The sequence below is a fragment of the Bicyclus anynana genome, chromosome 7 (genome assembly GCF_947172395.1).
Source record: "Bicyclus anynana chromosome 7, ilBicAnyn1.1, whole genome shotgun sequence".
Taxonomy (NCBI): domain Eukaryota; kingdom Metazoa; phylum Arthropoda; class Insecta; order Lepidoptera; family Nymphalidae; genus Bicyclus; species Bicyclus anynana.
Genome location: NC_069089.1, coordinates 8831298 through 8853851, shown reverse-complemented (window position 1 = coordinate 8853851; position 22554 = coordinate 8831298). Strand labels below are relative to the sequence as shown.

Here is a 22554-nt window from a genome sequence, read left to right as displayed (position 1 = left end):
TTGAATTTTGTATTTTCTTGAAGAAAATCTTAGTATGAAATGAAACAGACTTGCTAGGTTATTGGGAGAAAGAATGGCGTTTGAACTTTATTAGGAGCTTTCAAAGATTTATAGAACAGTTATGTAAAGCAGGACTTTGCATGGAATTTTATTAACTTAAATAATATGATTTATTTATTTATACAAGTATTTATTTATTTTTAAAGATATAAAATTTACAATACTTAATTCATAAACAATTCTAAAACACAATATTAGTATCAGTTGAAAACATTAATACTCTATGTAACAACGTTCGCTGAAACTCGGAAAATATATGGAAATTTTATTAAAATGTTGAAGTGCTAATCTATCCCCGTCCAAAAAGTCTTATAGGGGCAATTTATGAGAATTTGTCGAAGCCGTTTTGCATATAATGACGGTACCTAAGAGGGAGAAAATTCACGGAAAGCTCTTCAATTTAATCGAGTATTTTGTTAGCAAATTTCAATTAATAAATGTTAGTTTTGGTTTGAACAGCAAATTATATAGATATCGAACTAGCCAAGTGCCTGAAGAAAAACGTCTTCGAACAGTGCGTGTTGCCAGTTGCAAATGACCTATGGTTCTGAAACTTGGGCCTCATATTAAGAAAGTTGAGAGTCACACAGCAGGCGGAACGAGCTATGCTAGGAGTATCTCTGCGTGATCAAATCAGAAATGAGGAGATCCGTAGAAGAACTAAAGTCACCGACATAGGTCAGAGAGTCGTGAAGCTGACGTGGCAATGGGCGGCACATAGTTCGAAGAGCCGATGGGGTTCTAAGGTGGTGGAATGGTGATCCCGCACTAGAAAGCGCAGTGTTGGTCGACCCCTCACCAGGTGAACTGACGACATCAGGCGAGTCAGGATTCGCTGAATGCTCAGGATTGTGATGTTTGGAAGTCCCTTCAAAAGGCGTCCATGGACGTCCGACGGCTGATATGATGATGATGATGATGATGTAATTAGCCAATTTAATTTAATTGTTGATAATTTTCCAAACAGTTTTCATCCCACGTGACGGTTACAAGGTAATCTATTACAATTTTGTTTAAAATAGTTAATAAATTAATGGGTGTTTAATTTTATTAGTGTACAGAAATGCTGTGGGAGAAAATGAAGAAGTAATAAATTGTTCTTGTAGAGATCCGAAACGCTTGATTTGTGTCCATTAGTAAAATTGAGGTTCGAAAAAACGAATTAGTGTCAATTATCGCGTAATTGTGCATGTTCCTTTGTCTTTTTACCTATTGTGAAAGTATCTACTGTATTAAAAACCTACTTAAGGTTTGGACCTAGTACCTGCGAAGTACCTACTTGTTAGGTTTTGCGTGTCTGCTCAGGCGAAAACTGACTAAGTAGGTACTTGTACGTTCATTATAAATATAAAAGTTTTATGCAATAATTTTACAATTTAAGCTATCGGGAATGTTATTCATATAAATTGATTATATAAAACACGGCTAAAACTCACGTGATACAACGTCGGAGTATGACTGACTAGTTGCAAACCCATACGGGGCCCTTAGTCATGCGCTGGTCCTTGCAACGTGGCACGACCCAATCATATCTGCATCGGGAATACTCCGACGTTGTATCACGTAAGTTTTAACCGTATTTTATAGTCAATTATTATTATGCTAGAGCCGTGATAGCCACGTGGAAATGACCTCTGCCTCCGATTTCGGAGGGTGTGGATTCAGTTGTGTGCATTTAGGAAATTAAATACAACGTGTCTCAAACGGTGAAGGAAAAACATCGTCAGGAAACATGTAAACCAGAGGATTTTCTTAATTCGTGTGTGAAGTCTGCCAATTCGCATTGGGCCAGCGTGGTAGACTATTTTTTTTACTCTAGATTAACACATACATTTTCATTCCGGAAACATACATAGTTCTCGTGAGGTTTGTGAAAAACTAAATAGCATGCGGACGAAGTCAAGGACGTCCGCTAGTCAATAATAATAATTATCCTATTTATATGAAATAACCTAAAAATGTACAACTAAAAGGCACATTGTCTGGTAGCTTAGCGAATATGTTATTTCCTTCGTACATTGTTACTCCGAAAATAAGTATATTACCCACTTGTATGTGAAATTGAATAGGGAACACATAAACGAAGCAGGTTCTTAGGCATTCCCAAGCTTATTACGCCCCATTTACAAAAATTCTTTTAAATTTCTGCTTCAGAAATTCGGCGAGACATTCTTAAGACTTAACGCACACAAGGGATATTAGTCTCTATTATGAAACATTTTATACAGGAGTTTATAAAAAGGTTAGGAGTTTTAAAAGATTTTTTGCTTAAAGGTCTAATCTTAAGGTAATCCTGCTCCATTACAAAGCGTCAGCGAAGGTCCAAGCCATAGGGCTTAGACCTTCAATGAACTCTATTGTAAAGAGGGAAAGCCTGGTCCTGCAGTTGGACCTTTAAATAGGCTGATTAAGTGATCCTAAGGACAGGGAATATAGATTGAATAATCAAATATATTCATGTGAATATAGTCTAGTCTATAAGCCGTGACAGTATAGTATATATAAGACTTCGATTGGGACCTTCAGCTTTTCAGTTACGTGCGATATTAAATATCACGTGTCTCAAACGGTGATGGAAAAACATTGTGACGAAACCAGAAACCTGCATACTTGAGAATAATCTTATTTCTCTACATGTGTGAAGTCTGCCACAATCCACATTGGGCCAGCGCAGCGTGGTGGACTATTAGTCTAACTTCGGACATTCTGAGAGGAGATTAATGTTTAACAGCGAGCTGTTTTTAATAAAAATGATAGTCTAGTGTTTTTTCCGCAGTCACAAAAAAGTCTAAGCACAAAATGGCATTCGATTCAGAAGAAACATCAATTCGGATCAAGGTCCGCCTGCAATAGTTGCAGAACTAATAAGTTGATTAATCAGATAAGCAAATTCTTCCAACTGGAAGATTCTTCGAACTTGTTGACGGCCTCCGTGGCGCAGTGGTATGCGCGGTGGATTTACAAGACGGAGGTCCTGGGTTCGATCCCCAGCTGGGCCGATTGAGGTTTTCTTAATTGGTCCAGGTCTGGCCGGTGAGAGGCTTCGGCCGTGGATAGTTACCACCCTACCGACAAAGACGTACCGCCAAGCGATTTAGCGTTCCGGTACGATGTCGTGTAGACAGAAAGGAGAGTGGATTTCATCCTACTCCCTAACAAGTTAGCCCGCTTCCATCTTAGATTGCATCATCACTTACCATCAGGTGAGATTGTAGTCAAGGGCTAACTTGTAGAGAATAAAAAAAAAACTGGATCTTATTCTGTTGGTAATTTTAACCTTAAGATTAAAAAAAAAAAAACTTTTTTAAACAATAAATTTTATACAACCACAACAAAATCAACAATCATAATATAAAAAAAAAAACAGACATAATTTTGTTTCTATTCATCAAATATACAGGTTCTAAGCATGATCGAGACGATGCGGTATGGGTCAGCGTTGGAAGCTGGGCGACGATCCTCAAGGTAACCGTGTTTGTCTTCAGACACTTGTCGCGGGATCCTCACTGCACAGCTCCGGTTAGCCACACCTTGGGATAACAACATCTGATTATTATCTATACTAATATTATAAAGCTGAAGAGTTTGTTTGTTTGTTTGATTGATTGAACGCGCTAATTTCAGGAACTACTGGTCCGATTTAAAAAAATCTTTCAGTGTTAGATAGCTCATTTAACGGGGAAGTCTATAGGCTATATATTATCCCCAAATTCCTACGAGGAACGGGAACCACGCGGGTGAAACCGCGCGGTGTTAGCTAGTCTACCATCATTATCAACCGTCCCAGTCCTCAAAGAAGAAAATGGTTGGACGACATTTGAGAGCTGGGCCGCTCTCTAATGTCCAACCATTTTCTTCAGCTCGACTGCCTACTAACAACTGAAAACAAAGATTACCGTTAGATGAACGCCATCGAAGGTATCCAATAAATTCATTTAGTTGCACACAACAATAAAAGTTATTTAAACAAAAAATACCTAAATATTGTCTAAAATGTCGAGTTGCATGCATGTGTGTTGAGTGCGCTTAGTCTAATAGCTAAATTCGGATCACATTTTGCGGTTATTTTGTAAACACGTAACATATCTATAGTGCAAAATATCGTTGACTGAACGAGTACCGGAGTTTCTATCAAGCGGTATGAATTTCCTTTTCTTTGGGACGGCTTACCTTCCTCAAAATTCCATTCGCCACTGCGATACCTACATATTATCCGCATAGTTTTCATTCCCTTGGGAATACGGGTATAAAATGTAGTCAATGTTTCACAGTAATAACATTCAGTGTGAAACATTGAGTAAATAAACTAAAAAAAGTAAAATAAAATTCACCAATGAAGCTATGGACCTTCATTGGTGAAAGACTTTTTTTGATCGGTCCAGTAGTTTCGGAGCAAAACTTACCTCTATAGAATATTAGTTTAGATATTACATAATTATAAATAAAGCCCTCCACCGCGAGTGTCTGTTAGCGTCAGCTACTGAGCAGATAAGTATCAGGTAATATTGAAAAATATTTTTTTTTGTAAATTGTATTTTATATGACTTAATAGAACTTAATAGAAGTCGGCAAAAGTCAAGCCGCTAGGAAGTTTTCATTGAAGTGATTCTGCATGAAGCAATAATGTTTCATTTATACTAACATTTTAAAATTAATTCTAGGTATGTGATGTTACCTACTAACAAAGTAAAGAAAATATTTACCACGTTTTTTGGATTGTACTCACTCAATTCTATTTGATTTTCTCATTACTTTACCTATTCAAGTTAAATTAAATAATAAACGTTTTGATTTGTATACAAGGTCTTTTCAATACAATAGAAAGTAATTTCAAAGACGATGATATTGTAAGTGTGTAGGTAGTTGGTTATTTGGACGACCTTGATGATGTGAAGTATAAAGCTCCTATTATTTTGTAAAATATATTGGGTAGGAAGATCCAGGAATAAATAAATATTTATTTATGTTTATTGAATGAGTTTACGAAGTGAAAGGGGTAAATTGTACCTACCATAGAAATAGTCAATAGAGCCCGGTAATAATTATAATTATTCAAAATTATTCCATAAAGTTACAAAACTCATTTCGTACGATAATTTGTGGTGAAAGCTCCAGATTGCTTGCAATTCATGAATATGAATGAATGTTTAATCCTAGCTACGTCATCAAAAGCCATTTATTTACCACCAAACAATTATTTACATAATTATCTATACTGAGTAAAATATATACGAGCGCAGTGAGCGATATTTTGCCAGTCCTGCTTTATAGTACAAACTGCTCCGATTAAGAGCTGCCCTTGGGCTAACTATGGGCCTCATAAGAAGGCTCAGAGTCACACAGGGAGCGATGGAACGAGCTATGTTATGAGTATCTCTGCGTGATCGAATCAGAAATGAGGCGATCCGCAGAAGAACCAAAGTCACCGACATAGCTCAACAAGTTGCGAAGCTGAAGTGGCAATGGGCGGGGCACATAGTTCGAAGAGCCGATGGACGTTGGGGTCCCAAATTGCTGGAATGGCGACCCCGCACTAGTAAGCGCAGTGTTGGCCGACCCCCCACCAGGTGGACTGACGACATCAAGCGAGTCGTAGGGATTCGCTGGATGCAGGTGGCTCAGTATCGTAATGTTTGGAAGTCCCTACAAAAGGCCTATATCCTGCAGTGTACGTCCATCGGCTGATATGATGATGACGATGATAAAGAGCTGCCACACTATGCGTTGCGGCGGCGGTGCGGCGCCGGAGCGGTGTCGCTGCGTCGTCTTACATAGAAATATCTGTGACATGTCACACAATGCACTCCGGCGCCACACCGGACTTGCAACTACCGAGACGAAGCGGAGAGGGGTGAATGCTTGGCGACGTCGGAGCGGTACCGCTCAGTTGTTTATGCGTCACAAGGATTTACAGACTGTCCAACGCTGCCACGGCGCCGCTGCGAGATAACAACGTTGCGGCGCCGCAACGCATCGTGTGCCTCCGCTCTAACGGGTACAAAGCAACGTATTGCAGGTGCCATTCGCACAAAACTTTTTAAAGTTGCTCTATTATACGTTTTTCACTTAATATTACGTGGGGCCCTGGGCGATGGGCCATAATACTGCTTGATGAGTCAATTATTATCATTACTATATGAAAAAAATAATTATTATAATAAATAATTCATTTTCGGTCGGTCGGTTTCAGAGTGAAAATTATATTAGGTACACTATATTATAAAGGCGAAAGTTTGTATGTAAGTGTGTATGTTTGTTCCTCCTTTACGTTGCGGCCACTGAAGCGATTTGGCTGAAATTTGGAATGGAAATAGATTTTACTCTGGATTAACACATAGGCTACTTTTTCATTCCAAAAAAAATCCATGATGTCCACGGGATTTGTGAAAAACTGAATTTTGACGCGGACGAAGTCACGGACGTCCGATAGTAAGTAATAAGCAAATTGGATAAGAAGTCCCGATACATGTTATGCTCAGATGCAGAGGTGTATCCAAACAACGTGCAGCATACATTGGATCCCCAGCAACACTCCAAGAGGCGTTCGGCGACCTGGGCGGCCTGCTAAGCTTCTGGAGCGAGCTCGGTTGGAATGACTCCAGCGGGGACCAGCACTAAAAGGACCTACGTACAACGGCCAACCCTAGTGGCCAAGTGCGGAAAAAGAAGAAGAAGAAGAAGGAATAAGAAGTGTTTCACCTGCAGTAAAGTCCCGGATGCGAGGCATGTTGTGTTTGCCCGTGAGCCGGCGAGCGTTGTCCGCGCCGCTGTTAGCGTCGTACTCGTCGATGTGCGCCCCGTGGCGGCGCGCCAGCTTGTCGATCGCCCTCTCTATCACCCTGACAATATAATTGATAAACTAGAATGATAATCAACTGTAGTTCCAAGCCCACTTGATGCCCTCGACTAAGCGGGTTGCAGGGAGCCGCTGAATGCTGGCGGCTCGATACGCTGGTGTTTGTAAGTCTATACGAGAGGCTTATATCCAGCAGTGGACAAGAATTGGTTTATAATGATGATGATGTTGTTTGTAAATGGTGGTAAAAAAAATAAACCTTGGCTGAGTTTGTTATGGGCTCTTCTCGGACCAAGGCGCCTTTGGAACCCTCGAAACTTTAATTTTAAGTTTTCGAATATAATTTCCATCATTAATTTTTATTATGACATAACTTGACGTTTTAAAAGTGCTTGTAAACTAAGCTTAATTGAAATAAATGAATTTTGATTTTGATAGTTAGTAATAAAGCAGTTCGGGCAGTTGATGGAGATAATAGGTGCTGTGAATGGCGATCCTCCACTAGGTTATGCGATGTGAATCGCTTGATATATTTAGTATCTACCTATGTGGCTCAGGACCGTGGTGTTTGGAAGTCCCTACTATACCTAGATGATAGCGAACTCCGAATCTTTTAATAAATAAGATTTAACATTTATCTGTTAAGTCCGTTCTATAATCCTTAGACTAAACTCCTAGATTTAAATACATGTCTTTAAGTAATTACCTATTATTGATCAACAACTATTGATAACATCTTGCGATACTTTTAACAAGATATAAATAGTACTTTTATCTTCGCCCATTGAATTATATGATTTCAGACAGACTTTGTTGTCAATGAGCAAAAAGATTTATAAATATCTTTTTGCGATTAATAGGTTTTAAATTATGCTTAATACGATGACAAAGAATGAACGAACGAATTCAACGAAGACGGCATTATAATTTTGTTAAGCTTCTACTTGTAATAATAAAATCTTTTTCTTAGATCAGTAAAAATAATTTGTTGACTAAAATGAGGATTTTTTATAATAACTTTTCGATATCTAAGAATATCGTTATTATATTAAGATTATTGTTTCTTCGGATGGATTTAATATTACTTGACCACAAAACATTATACCTTTGTTAACAAAAAATTTAAAACTTCTACATTTATATTTTACTAGCGGACGCCCGCGACTTCGTCCGCGTGGAAATCAATGTAAACTTTCAAGCCCTATTTAACCACTTTAGGGATTGAATTATAAAATTTTTTGAATCACATTATATTTCGTTTTTTTTTATAGTTTTTGAACAAAGTTTTAAAACTGTAAATCTAAAAATTAAGGAGTTTACATACAAACTTTCAACCCCTATTTCACCCCCTTCTTATTTTATTTTCGCAATAAAAAGTATCCTATATCCTTCTCCATATTATGGTCTCAAACCGAGCAAAAGTTTTATTTAAATTTATTCAGTAGTTTCAGCGTGATGCCCGTGATGCACGAAAAACAATATTTTCAGCAACAGTATCGATTACATAATGCCCCCCGACAAAAATTTTCAAAATATCTTCAATATACAGAATGTAAAAATTGTACCTGTTACAGTTTTATTATAAGTTCTAGATGGCGCTAGTAGTGATTTATGCCAAGGTAACGTTTGGTGATACAAACGGTATAAGTAAAATCTCAAATTGCGAATTAATGTATAAAATTTGACCAGTTTTATTATAAGTATAGATATAGATAGATATAGATATACGAGTACTACATCTGATGCTCGACTAGATCTAGATTGTCCATTGTTTAATTAAAGTGCGGTGAATGCATCAAGCGATGCAAAGTGCTTGTCAAAAGGCTTACGGAGTTTACCACGTGCAAGCAATCTAGTATGCAAATTATATACATGCAGTTAAGTGCTTTAAGATAAACATTCTGGGAGCATACTCTTTAAAGCTAAAAGATCCCAGTATTAATTATTCAACACAATATAAGTCATTCAACTGTAGGGAATATTTAAACATAAAATGTTTTACAACCCTTCCATTTCTATAAAAAAAAATGGTTTAGTTATACTATTTATAAGTCCAGAACCGCTGTACAGATCTGGACGAGGTACAGAGATAAAGATGGGTTTGGTTTGGAATGATACCTAGTTACTTTTTGATTGTCATCATCCTTATCAGCCGATGGACGTCCACTGCTGGATATATGCCTCTTGCATGGACCTCCAAGCACAACGGTCTCGTGTCGCCAGCATCCAGCGGCTTCTTGCAATCTGCTTGATGTCTTCGGTTCACCTAGTGGAGGGTTGACCAACACTGCGTTTTCTGGTACAGGTTCGTTGGGAAATCACTCCGATAACGGAAGGACTGTTTTTTTAATTAACAGAATTTTTTCGTCTTTCCTGGGCTTTTTCCGCACTTGGCGAAGAAGAAGAAGAAAATTATATTGATTAAAATAAAACCTTCCTTATCGAGTGATTTCTCAAGCAACCGGTGGTCTCGATTCCAAAGTAAGAAACTTACGATATTAGAATTTTGTAAGGGTTGTTCAAATTAAAAAAAATATATAATACAAAAAACTACTGTGTTAATCAGGAAATGGAGTCACAATAAGTTTTGATACATATAACCCATAACTATTCCAACTCAATCACCACAAATAGGTCAACTATGCATGCCAAGAAAACAACTACGTGACACTTTAACTAACTTCGTAATTGTTTTAGTAACGAAGATTCACTTACAAAATTCCATCTTCCTCTCTCATGTCCTTTGACGAGAAATAGACAAAGGTCCCGTTGCCGGGCCAGTCGGCGACGGGCTGGGGTTCGAACGAGGCCACAGTTCCATACTCCTCCGCCAGCCTGCTCAGGATGTAGCGAGCCATCCACAAGTCGTCCGACGCTTTTATACCAGGACTTGGTCCAACCTATTTGAGAATAATCATGAGAATACTCACCACTATGTCATCTACATAACATGTGTCTGCAAATAAATACATTGATTTATTGCTCGATTGAATCAAGTCATGTTTTTTTTTTTAATGAATGGCAAGTTATGTTTTTACAGTCCCAAGGTGCTTGAAATGCGACGCCGCCCTACAGAGCGCAGTATTGGTCGACTACCGACCAGGTGAAGAAACGGATTTTTAATTTTAAGATAAATTTGTGCGATCCGTACATTGCGGATCAATGGACGCACTTATATAACTATCTATACAAAGAATACTATGATCCGTTTGATCCGATGCGTCCGATAGTATCTACGATGCGGATCTGTGGACGTCTTCCATAAGACGGTTACAAGTTTATTCTATTCCTACTACTGATGTTTCTACACGGCATTCAAAGCTCCAACACGTTCAGTTTATATCTTATAAATCTGAAGAGTGTGTACAGTTACAATAAAATAATATAATGGTTTAAAATCACTTTGAAGATAATAAAATTGGTAGATGTTACTATAAATAATAATTGTAACATTTTAGAAATTCTCAATATTGGTCCTAAGTTACTCGTGAAATATTCACGCTATAAAATTATAAATCCATAAGTACACACAACAATCTCTTTGAGCTCTTACAAAAGCTGCTTAGACTCCATTCTTAATATATTAGCTCTTTTATCTCTCATCGTCTTACATTGTCACGTATCATCTATTGACAATGGGAATGGATGATAAATTTGGATGTAACTGACAGGGAATTGAATTTCAGATGAATGTACAAAGCTTTTTCAACACGTACTTAGAGTGTATCGTTCAACAAATTCTTGATATAGGCACGAAATATTAAGAAGAAAATTCTAAATAAAATTTATTTTTTCCCCATAACTCAGTCATGTTACTGAACAGGTACATAAATTTATACCATATGTACTTCACACCTGTGGTATATGTTTATGTACCTACCTATACTTAAAGTTGGATAAAAGCGACAGTCGATTTGTGAGAAAAATCAACCTTAATATTAGTCATATAATACCTATCTATCATTTTCACTTAATAAAAAATGACGTGGGCATTAACTAGTTTACGTAGAGAGCAAGTTCAATTATATTTGGGTAGTAATTTAATGTAGAGATCTTCAAGACGCTATCGAGATGTGGCTTACAAGCTTTTGAAATCTATGCCCTCGGTATGATCAATTAAGGGATTTTTCTTTTCGAGGAAATCTCTTAAAAGCAATATAACAACTGTGATAAAGAAAATGAAAGTTTTTCCCCAGATTACCTACGTTTATTTATAGGATATAAATTCGTTTTTCTAAGCTCGGGGATTTTCACAATTAATTTAGGAATGTAATTACCTACCGAAGTTTGTTCTGTTTAAAAAAAATGTTTGTACATTTTTTAGCTCAGTGTACAAGGTTTTTATTAGTTCAAAAAATAGATTGTTATTTTAGAGTTAACGGTGTTTATGTTTAGTGTTTAGTTTGAGACTACTTTAACGATTCAAGTGCCGATTTCATTTTGTAAGAACAGTACCTAGACTGACGTTTTAACAATGTGTGATCACTGTGGTTTATGCGTAGAAGCTACAATGCCACAGACGGACACACAGACATACAGATGAACATGTCAAACTTATAACACCCCTCATTTTAAGTCGAGGGTTAAAATAGAAACACACTACATCGTGCTACAATACATACGAGTACTTCACTACAGTAGGCAATTATGAAGACCGTTTGTGACTATAGCGAATCCATGTTATATGTTAATCCTCTGTTCACCTAGTCAGATGCCCGTAGAGTTCTACATGTCCACTACTAGACAGAGATTATTTGTCAAAATTTCGAAATACCATATTCACGTTATACGTGCTTGTGTAACTAGCAGTTATTTGCGATTTGTTCGTCTATCACACAATGTCACTCTCAGAATGTTTTGCCACGCTACCAATACATCTAGGATGCATCAAAGACAGCTATTGCTAAGCTCTGTAGATCAAGGATGCATTAACGACATAATATCTTTTGACGAGAGGAACAAATAATATTGTCTACCCATAGCGTCATCTTTCGTCCCATCGCAGCGATAGAGGGAGTGATATTTTCGATTCCGCCGTCATTAGTAACAATATGGATTTATTTCATCACGAGATAATAGGTCATTGATGCATCCTAGATCTACTTCGCAATAGCTGTCAGTGATGCATCCTAATTCCTAGACTTATAGCTTCGCAATAAATGAGCGATGTCGCAATAACTCACCTGGAAATTCCACTGAGATGGAGTGGTCCCCGGGTTAATTCCATTGATCTGGACGCCTGCGAAGAGGCAACATCTGTAAACACAATTATTATTCTATGTATGTACAAACTTTCATCTAACTTAGGAAGAAGGTTTTGGTTGAATGCTTAAAAGAACATTGATATAAACTCATTAATTAACTAATATTATAAAGCTGAAGGGTTTGTTTAATTGTTTGCTTGAACACGCTAATCTCAGGAACTACTGGTCCGATTTGAAAAATTCTGTCAGTGTTAGATAGCCCATTTATGAAACAAGGCTATAGACTACAGGTATATATTATCACGTTAGGACTAATACGAGTGGAGTACCAATGAAGAATGTTTCAAAATCGGGGGAATTTTTTCCTATTGAGAGCTTACCCTGCGTGCGCTGCGTAAACGGTTAAAGTATCGCAATTATGTATGACAAAATTGTTCCCCTTCAAAAGTTATAAAAAAGTCCACAACAGTTCCCGCGGGAATTATGAAAAATTGAAATTCACGCGGACGAAGTTGCGGGCGTCCGCTAGTAATTATATATTCTTGCATAAATATTCTATTTTCGAAAGATGGTTTGACTTATGATGTAGTACGTAATAGTACGCACAAAAGCATTTGTGTTGTGAAAACTAAAGGTATGAATAAAATGAACTTATTGAAACCAAATCTCTGTACCAAAATATAGAAGTATTATTAATAAGAGTGGTTTCTTTATGGCAAATTCCATGAATGGGCTAGAGCAATAAAATAGAGATAGTCATAACTAGCGTCGCCGTTAAAGGACGGAACGAAGTTTATCAAATAATAAAAGTCTAGGCCAGACTTAAACAGAATGGGACGATATTGATATGTGATGAAATGAACAAAATAATAACTTTAATCTCAGTTACGATGGTATCGCTTCATTTATTTCCAATAAGTAACTAAATTAAGTTTCTTTGACCAACGTAACAATCAGTGGACTTAACATTAACAAGATTTTTAATGTCGATATTTCGACCCAGACCCAGACCCGGGACGGAACGGGACGGGACGGGACGGGACGTGACAGTCCCGTCGTGACCACGATCCATGTAACTGGGTCGAAATATCAACATTAAAAATCTTGTCTTTTTATCGTGGTATGTACTCGTTTAAATAATATTCATAATGAACAACCACGAAATAAGTTTAAAATCATTAGTTAACATTAACATTTATATTTTTTTATAAAATATAATACTTTTGTTGTGTTAAAGAGATACTTACTCGTAAGTACCGCAAATGTTATGTGATAAGCCAAAACAAATGTCTAAAGCCACGTCATTTTGCATTTGTTGTATTTGAACGCATTTTCAACGTCCGTTAAAAAAATTCTCGTGCGAATGATGGCTAAGAGGTGATTACGTGTTTATTAAATTCGGTAGGGAGGTATAGGAAATCTACGGGAGTTTTACTACGTCCAATGCGTTTAAGTTTTTATTTATATTATTATATTTGATTATCTCACTGTACTCACTTAATAAATACAATGTAAGTAATGTAGGTAAATGGTCAATCTATTATTAACCATTATTAACTATCACTGATTATATTATACAGGAGTTTGGCCAGGAGGGAGTGTTATGCAACCTATTTGAAATATATTTATTAACGTACTAAATATTTATTAAACAGATAGGTGAAGATCATTTCTAATACGAATCTTCTCTAAGAAATTTTATTTTTTTTATATTAAAAAAAAAAAAATTCTAAAAATAGTTTACCTATAGAAAGCCTCCATAAGGTCCCGTGCGACGATTTTATCGGCGCCTATAGCGCAGTAGTATGGGCCAGGGGGGGCGGGAAACCCTCCCGGCGGCCAGCCCAGGGGTCTCGCATCGGTTGTAGTGAGGAAAAACTCTTGATTGAATCCAAACCACGGCTCCTCAACTAAAGCCTTTTCACAGAGCATCGTACATTCTTTGCGGTAATTACTATCTGTAAAGAAAAGCGGTAAAGTCCGAAGGTTTCGCTGAGTTATCAGATGTTTCCCCCTTTTCAAGTACCCTTTCTGTTTTTTTTTATACGGAAATATGTACTCATACTTTCTAGAGAGATAATTATTCTTCAATACATTAAAAAATAAAAACACTGTTCGCAGCTCTGTAAATCTGAGATCTTTCATATTATTTGATTTTATAATACTGTGGATTGTCATTAAAATCAATAAAATGTGAATGTCATTTGGAAAAAATCAAAATTATTATTTATGTTTCATGTTTTATGTTCATCAGCGAACACCCGGTCCAATTATCAAAATATTCAAATAATAATTAAACGTCACAGACAATTGTTTTGACCGCTACATAAATTTGCTAGTTATTAACCATACCCACTGGCGACAGGAGTACCATCAAGTGTTATGTTACTGATGATAATATGAATTACGCGCACGTCCGTTCACGAGAATTCTATTTATACAGCGTATTTTACATTTCTGCCACTATTTAGGTACATATGCGGATGCTATCATCGATTTCAGTTTCAGGCTTTCCTTTTCTTAGGCTTTAGATGATGAATAAAGTTTTAGCAGACTCAGAAGTGGATTAAAAAAATAAGAAAACTCAATGTCGATTAAAGGTTATGATTGAAAATATTTGTCTAGACAACTCAATTCAACAACAAATCAAACTGTAACCAAAACAAGACAGAATGAATGGAAAAGAATGACCTTGAGTGGAGTCACGAACTTGTGATCGTTGTATGTAGGGTTTCGATCCGATCGCTACCCCTCTCTAACTCCCAACTCTTTATAGAACTAAAACGCACCACCTAGCGTCGGTACGAGCCAACACGAGATCAAGCGACGTCATATCCGTCCCCTTACGGGACACCCTTACTAATAACTAATAAGGGTGTCCCGTAATTATTAGTTTTAGATAATTAGGTGGTGTATCTACCATTTGCGTTTTATCCATTAATTACGGGACACACTGTATATAACCTAACCTAACCTAACATTATATGTATGTATAATGCCTTATATACTTATGAAGAGAAACACCCATGCTTTTCATACACACATATTTTTCTAGTCGTGGAAATCGAACCCACTACCGATAGCAGTTCCATTGCGCCACTCGACCGTTTAAAAATAAATTTGGATTAATATCCTTACCGGTTGGCTGATAGTTGTATTTGTAGGTATCTGCCAATACCAGTATGTGGTTTCCTCTTCGAAAAGGATCATGGTAAATTACTTCCGGGAAGATGAACGTGTCAGAGTTGTCGAAAGTGGCTTGACCAGTGTTACTGCCATCAAAGTACCATATAGGTAAATCTGTAAATGGTAAATAATTTGAATATTTTAAATACTTGGTCTATTCGTTAAATTTATATGTATAGATGTCGCAAAAGATCCTATATTGAGTTCAAAGTCAAGTAAAAAAAAAGTTTTTAAAGCATCGATATATACCTAAAGGTGCTGATAGACTTGAGCATTCACTTGTAACAGCACATCGAGCAATCGCCGTTTGTATATTTGTCGAACTGAACAACGAGTCGAGTCAAGCATGGAGCCAAATATTGCTACAAACATCTTGAAAATTCTATCGAACGCTCTATTTAGCGCTCGTAAAAGATATTCTTTATGAAGATGCCAGATATAATGATTACGTGTGCTGCATTTATACCATTGGTTATGTTAAAAAAAATAAAGAAAAAAGAAGATGGTGACAAACTAATCTGTTTCGTCTTACAAGTGGAAGTCGAGGTCTACAATTTTTTGCAGAATTAAAACTACAAGAAATAAGCTGACACTTTAAAAATGTTCTGTTGTCTGTTGTTTCAGTCTGAAAAAGCTCCAAACAAATTTGCTTGCTAGAGTGCATGCCAGAATTAGAGTGTGATGTAACATTCGCACGAATGCTCATTACAAGTGAATGCGCAAGTCTATCAGCACCTTTATATAATATTATGATTATGATAGGTAGTAAAAATTGGCTATAAAGAAATATTTTCTTAGATTTTATCACCTGCTTTACTACAAATAATAATTAGTAAGTTAAATAATTTTACAGGATAAATTAATATGATAAGAAAAGACTTCAATAAATTTTAAGTTTCAAACAAAACACAAGAAAGCGAGGACAAAGCTTCTCATATATCTTCAAACAAAACACCAATGGGAAAGCGTATTCAACAGTTTGCTAGGCTACAGGGCTTCTAGCTTTAATTTCAGCAATGTTATTTAATAATTCAAGCCTAGATTAGAGCCGAGTTTTATTACTGTAAGCTCAAGGCGCTTAAGAAACAGGTGGGAAAATTTACAAAATTCTTGATCATCTCGAAATTCTACGAAGAAATTTAGTCGGTATTTTAGCAATTTAGAGTGTAGTTGGGTGAATTTGCAATATCCAAAAACACATGTAACAATTTATTGAAAGAATTTTTACGTGCTTTATGTAGAAATAACCGTAAAGTTTTGGCTAAATATATTTAGTTATTTTAGTAGGACTTGATATCAGCTATCACCCTGTAGAGTATGGCGTACTATTTACGGGACCCTGTATACTATATTACTATATGCTATTCATCCGACAAACATTACACATTTACTTGTGAATCAATAAACAATTTATTATTATAAATTATTTCCGTAAGAAAAGAGGCATGAATAATTTACCTTTATGTGTTTTGGGAATGAAATCGAAAGTTCTGTCTTTTGAACGTAAATTGATACCAGTTCCGTCTACCCACACGTAGGTACCTAGCACTGCGTTACAGGGCACTTCCAGATCTTCATATTTTCGCATTGCTGCTTTATTTAACGCAATAGGTACGGAATTCATGTTGAAATCTAGTTAAATAAACATTGATATATCATTAGTACACATGGAAAATAATCATTGCATAATATTTACAATACTTATTTTACATCAGTCATAGACCTTTATCTTTTATTTACCATCTTTTATTCCCTACAGACGAGGGAATAAAAGATGGAAAAACCACGCATCTCAAAGTTGACATAAAGTGATGATGTTGACTCTCCTTGACCTTTTCCTATAGACGAGGGGAATAGGAGATGGAAAAGCCAGACAAGGGGAATAGGAGATGGAAAAGTCACGCTGCTCGAAGTTGACTTAAAGTGACGATGTTGACTCTCTTTGACCTTTTCCTATTGACGAGGGGAATAGGAGATGGAAAAGCCAGACGAGGGGAATAGGATATGGAAAAGCCATGCTGCTCAAAGTTGACTTAAATTGATGATGCTGACTCTCTTTGACCTTTTACTATAGACGATTGGAATAGGAGATAGAAAAGCCAGACGAGGGGAATAGGAGATAGAAAACCCACGCTGCTCGAAGTTGACTTAAAGTGATGATTTTGACTCTCTTTGACCTTTTCCTATAGACGAGGGGAATAGAAAATGGAAAAGCCAGACGAGGGGAATAGGAGATGGAAAAGCCACGCTGCTCAATGTTGACTTAAAGTGATGATGTTGACTCTCTTTGTCCTTTTCCTATAGACGATTGGAATAGGAGATGGAAAAGCCACGCTGCTCAAAGTTGACTTAAAGCGATGATGTTGACTCTCTTTGTCCTTTTCCTATAGACGATTGGAATAGGAGATGGAAAAGCCACACTGCTCAAAGTTGCCATTTCCAAGCAATTTTGTCATTTACGTAATCATTGACACTATAATATGACTTTTCTATAAGCTTACGTTTAATAAAATCTTTGAACTTATTGAGAGACATGCCAGTGACGAGGGGAATAGGGAACCGCTTGCTCCATGTCATCTGCGCGCAGTCCCCGGACGGGATGCGTAAACGCATTTCATCATCATCAGGTGCCCTCTTCAAACTTAAGTTTGGCGGTCAGACGGAGAAATCTTTTCCGACCACTAGAGACATTTTTCAGCTGGATGTAATTACTCTTGGTCCACTCCATAATATCGTCCACTCATTTACGTCGCTGTCTTAATGCCCTTTTTCCGACTATCTTGCCTTCTAGGATCAGCGACAATCTAAACGCATTTCTCAGCAACAAAAAAAAGGGTCCGACCGCTTAACGGGAATGTATCATCACCAATTTCATAATTTCGATAACTAAAAGTCATTAAGTGCCTATATTATAAGAAAATTCCCAACATTTTCTTTTGACCATACTCAACACTCAACCGAGATCTCATGATATGTTGTGGAACAAACAAGTAAAATTACAGTTAATCATTAAATGCCTATCCTCACATATATTTTACACCTGCGACTAGATACGTAACTATGGTCACACATACCACCTAATGAGTAGGTAATTAATAATGCCAATTGCCACCCTACACATAAGTATTTTTATATCCTAGAAGCGAACAGAAATTGCTCAGCATCGAAGCCTCAAGAGAACTAATTAATTTTAATATTAAATCTGGCCAAGTGCTTTGTTTATTTTACGAGTACAATACGTACAAATTGAGACTCTCGAACAGTATTAATCGGCATAAGCTAAGGGCTTTTAATTTAGGTTTCTACTTCAAATGCTCTTTAACTTAAATTCAGCATTTCTCATTACTTTTTCAAGTTCATAAGTTTTTATAATTTAAACAAATTTCTTTTTCGATAGGTATATGTTGACAGTCGACACATCGAAAATTATGAAGCTATTTTGTATGTATGCTCTTTTGTATGTTTAGTGTAGAAAATTGAATTTAGTTCTCTAAACATTTATCACGTATACGGCCTGCTTATCAGATTTGGCAGCCATTTACTAGAATATGGAGAGATTGTGATCCTACCCCCGAGACCCTAAGGGTGCGAGGGACATATTAATGAGGGTGCATGTAATAATCTACGCTATATGCGTGACGATAACAAAATAATCAAGACCGGTCATGCCACTAGAAGGTCTGCGCTCATGATCTATTCATTCAGTCACATATACTTGTAAGTACTACGTCATGAGAAACATTACATAATGGACCGAGGTGGGTTTGGAAGGTAGCAGGTTTAACGGGTCCAGATTGTAAACAATAAAAAATGTAACAATGTGAAATGTAATTTTTTCATATTTTCTACGGAATAAAAGTTAAATTTAGAAATTAGGCTTAGTGTCGCCGCACACGGGCCACACGCGATAGCCACAAACGCTGCCAAATGAAGCAAGAAAGGGCCACAAAAGTAGCTGAAGCGCGCGACAGCCACTTGTGGCCGGTGGTCAACACTTGCGGTTGGTGGCTGCTACGTGTCGACTCGACGGTTTACTGAGATAAGGGAGAGGGGGTGCGGAATCGCGCGAGTGGCGTGTGGCGGCGTTTAGTGGCCGGTGCAGGCCACAAGAAGCGAGCAACGACAAATAGCGTGTGGCAGCCACCAGCGTCAACCGTGTGCGGTCAAGTCCATATAAAATGTATGAAAACTACAGGAAATATGCCGGTAGAGGCGTTTTGTGGTTGTGGCCGGTGGTCCGTGTGCGGGAGCATAGTTTTGAAGCACTTTTGAAGTCAAGTCTTGTCATGATTAAAATGAGAATTAAAGTCGAAAACTGAAAATTAAAGTTACGAGGGTTCCAAAGCCAAGAAGAAGGTTGGTTCTGGGAAGAGTCTACAACAAACCCAGCCAGAGTTTTACCAACCTCGGTACTAAATTTAAATTTTTCACACCGGTTGTAAAACGTTGGCTGAAATCAAATCGAAAGCTCATTAGGCCAACCCTAACGCGCGGCACGTGTAATCCGGTATCAAAATGGCAGCACTCTCGACATTACGTTTATTACTTTTGTAATTATACCTGTTCTGTTTCACCTCAATTTATACGTAAGCGTAAAACCGAAAATTAAAATTGCTAAAACAAATTTTGCTGTATATAGACGCTTTAAAAATGTGATAGAAAGAAGAATGGTTGACATAACAATTATCATGATCATTATCATTTTGTTTAAAACAAGAGTGCCACAAGATTTTTCACTTATAATTTTAAAATTTTGCAATAACTACTATTGAAAACTAATGTAAAAAAATATAGTATTTCTGCGTACTATATATTTCTTCGACAGTATATTAAAGTATGCGGATTTGTGAAAAGCTAAATTCCACGCGAAATTCGCGGGCGTCCGATAGTAGCTAGATAAATTTGTTATTTATCGCAAAAATTATACGAACGGTTGACATAACAATTATCATGGTTTTAGTTCTTCTCCGTGCTGCCCGGAAAAGAATGGTTAGCGTAATATGGACACAGTTTTGAGCTCCAGTCCAGCAACTAGCGTCTTTCAATAATCTTGATACTCATACTTGACGGTATACCTACTTGAGTTGGCGTTAGTCTCATAATCATTTTCTTTGGACATATATTTTTTTTCATACACCGAGAAGATACATCTGTAGGACGTCTTGGAGTTGGAGTACAGGTAAAAGTTCAAGGGGCAGGTCGCTAATACGCTAGATCGATGGAGTGAAAACCGCTCCGAGTTTCCAATAAAATGTATGTTCGTCGAATGTTAGGTATATCGGGTTTGTGTGGCGTAGTTACATTTGATCAACGGATAATCACATCCAAGCTTTCGCGAACATCAAAAGGGTGAAAAACTTTTGCCTTTATTACACACACACACACACACACTGACACAAAGTGTGTGTGTGTGTATGTATGTGTATGTTTGTTCCTCATTTATGCTGCGGCTACTGAAGCGATTTGGCTGAAGTTTGAAATGGTAATAGATTTTACTCTGGATAAGCAACTTTTCATCCCGGAAGAATCCATGGTTCCCGCGGGGTTTGTGAAAAACTGCGTCCACTGGTAACAAAATAAATGTGTTATTTATCGCAAATATTATACTTTACGCCTGCATCTATTTTATATTCTTTGTTATATGTTTGTAAAGAAGAATAAAACCAAAAAAAATCAAAGAAAGTGAGACTCTACGCTGGGTTAAAACTCACAATATTTTTTTACTAATTAAATTTAGCCGCCGAGAAAAAGAAAGAGATAGAAAAGCCATTTTGAAATAAATTGCAACGACTTTAAAATAAATTCCCAACCAACGAATAACGATTGTAACAAACCGGTTCAGTATTCTGAAGCACCAACTTACTCAACTTATTGCTACTTGTAAATCTTGCTTTACTGTTGTTGGCAGCTGTATTTAGATTTTTCCAGAAATGCCAGCAGTTCTCACGTTATTATAGAACCGGAAATTTAAACCAGAAGGAATTGTAACGGAAAATTTTGCTTTTAAACTTATTTTTAACCATACAACTACAATGCTATGACATTATTTACTGTCAGTTATTTTGTCAAACGTGACTAAAAGGCCCTACTCACACATCTGCCGCAGGGGCAATCTAGGGTGTAGGAGTGGGGATGACCCTTAATTGCATCCTTAATTGTGATGTGTGTAGGCATGCCGGGGCAATTTGGGAGGATGGCCCTGCGGCAGGGCGGCAGGGGCGCGAGACTATCCTTGATCCCTAAGTCGTCTCTGCCGTCGGTGCGTGTGTAGCGCGATTGGGGCAATTTCTCAGTCAGTTTGTCAGCAGCTGTCACACGGAGTGCACGTACAAACAGCGTAGAATCAAAATGTGTACTTTTATAATATTCATGTGGCATAATTGACTTCTTTTCTGTAGCCATTTCTTCACCCAGTATCTCCTTTTCCTTTTTTTTTGAGGTAGCACCACAGAAAGCGCCAAGGCTACTCCAATCTTTTGAGTGGTCGATAATATGGGTGCCATTCTCAATACGTGTGCTCAGCTCGGCTTATTCTGGAACACTGCACGGCAGGCAAGTGTGTAGAGATACTCCCGATATCGCCACAACCGCCGTGCACCCTAGATTGCCCCTGCGGCAGATGTGTGAGTAGGGCCCTTAATGTTCAAATTTCATAGTTTTAAATTAGTAAAGGCATAGATACTCTAAGAGTTTGGCTAATGAAAGTATCTCTACTGTCATTAGCCAAACTCCGTAGAGACGCCAGCCGAATTAAAAAGAAAAACGTTTCCGTTTTTTCTTGCAAATATTTGGAATAACTGAGAATAGTACTTATTTATGGGTAGTAATGTATTCACAAACAAAAAAATATTTTAAACAAATTATGAAAACGCATGTTTTTTTAATTTTTTTAAATGATTTTTTAAACTTGCGATTACAGCCTATACTTTCATTAGCCAGACTATAAATATAAAAGGCATTTATTTACACTGAAATATTATTTATGAATTATTAGAGAATCTCATAGACGATGTGCGCATAATATTTATTATTTCGTAAATTTTTTACTCTTTTACTGTTATCTAAAAAGGGAATAGACTTTCAAATTCAAATTTTAAAAGTTTTTATTGTATATGTATGTAAATATGGGTCAAATTTGGAAGCTCTTGAACCAATTTCTCTTCCCAGACCTTTGAAATTTTGCGTGCTCGCAACAGGACGGATGAATTGTTTTTATAATTTTTAAACTTACAAAATACAAAATATTTTACAAAACGTTTAATTTTAATAATTAATCAAAGTTTAAAATTTGAAAAATAAACTGTAGAT

At 36.9% G+C, this 22554-nt stretch overlaps 1 protein-coding gene across 1 annotated transcript; it reads right to left on the bottom strand.

Moving 5' to 3' along the window:
• Positions 1-2996: 2996 nt before the first annotated feature.
• LOC112057697 (glutamine synthetase 2 cytoplasmic-like) lies at positions 2997-16870 on the bottom strand. Its single transcript, XM_024098211.2, has 7 exons — positions 16705-16870; positions 15199-15360; positions 13805-14018; positions 12040-12112; positions 9572-9756; positions 6760-6899; positions 2997-3590 (listed from the first exon to the last, which is right to left on the bottom strand). Exons 1-7 carry the CDS (start codon positions 16868-16870, stop codon positions 3442-3444), a joined length of 1089 nt encoding a protein of 362 aa, XP_023953979.2. The 3' UTR covers positions 2997-3441.
• Between the last annotated feature and the right edge of the window lie 5684 nt (positions 16871-22554).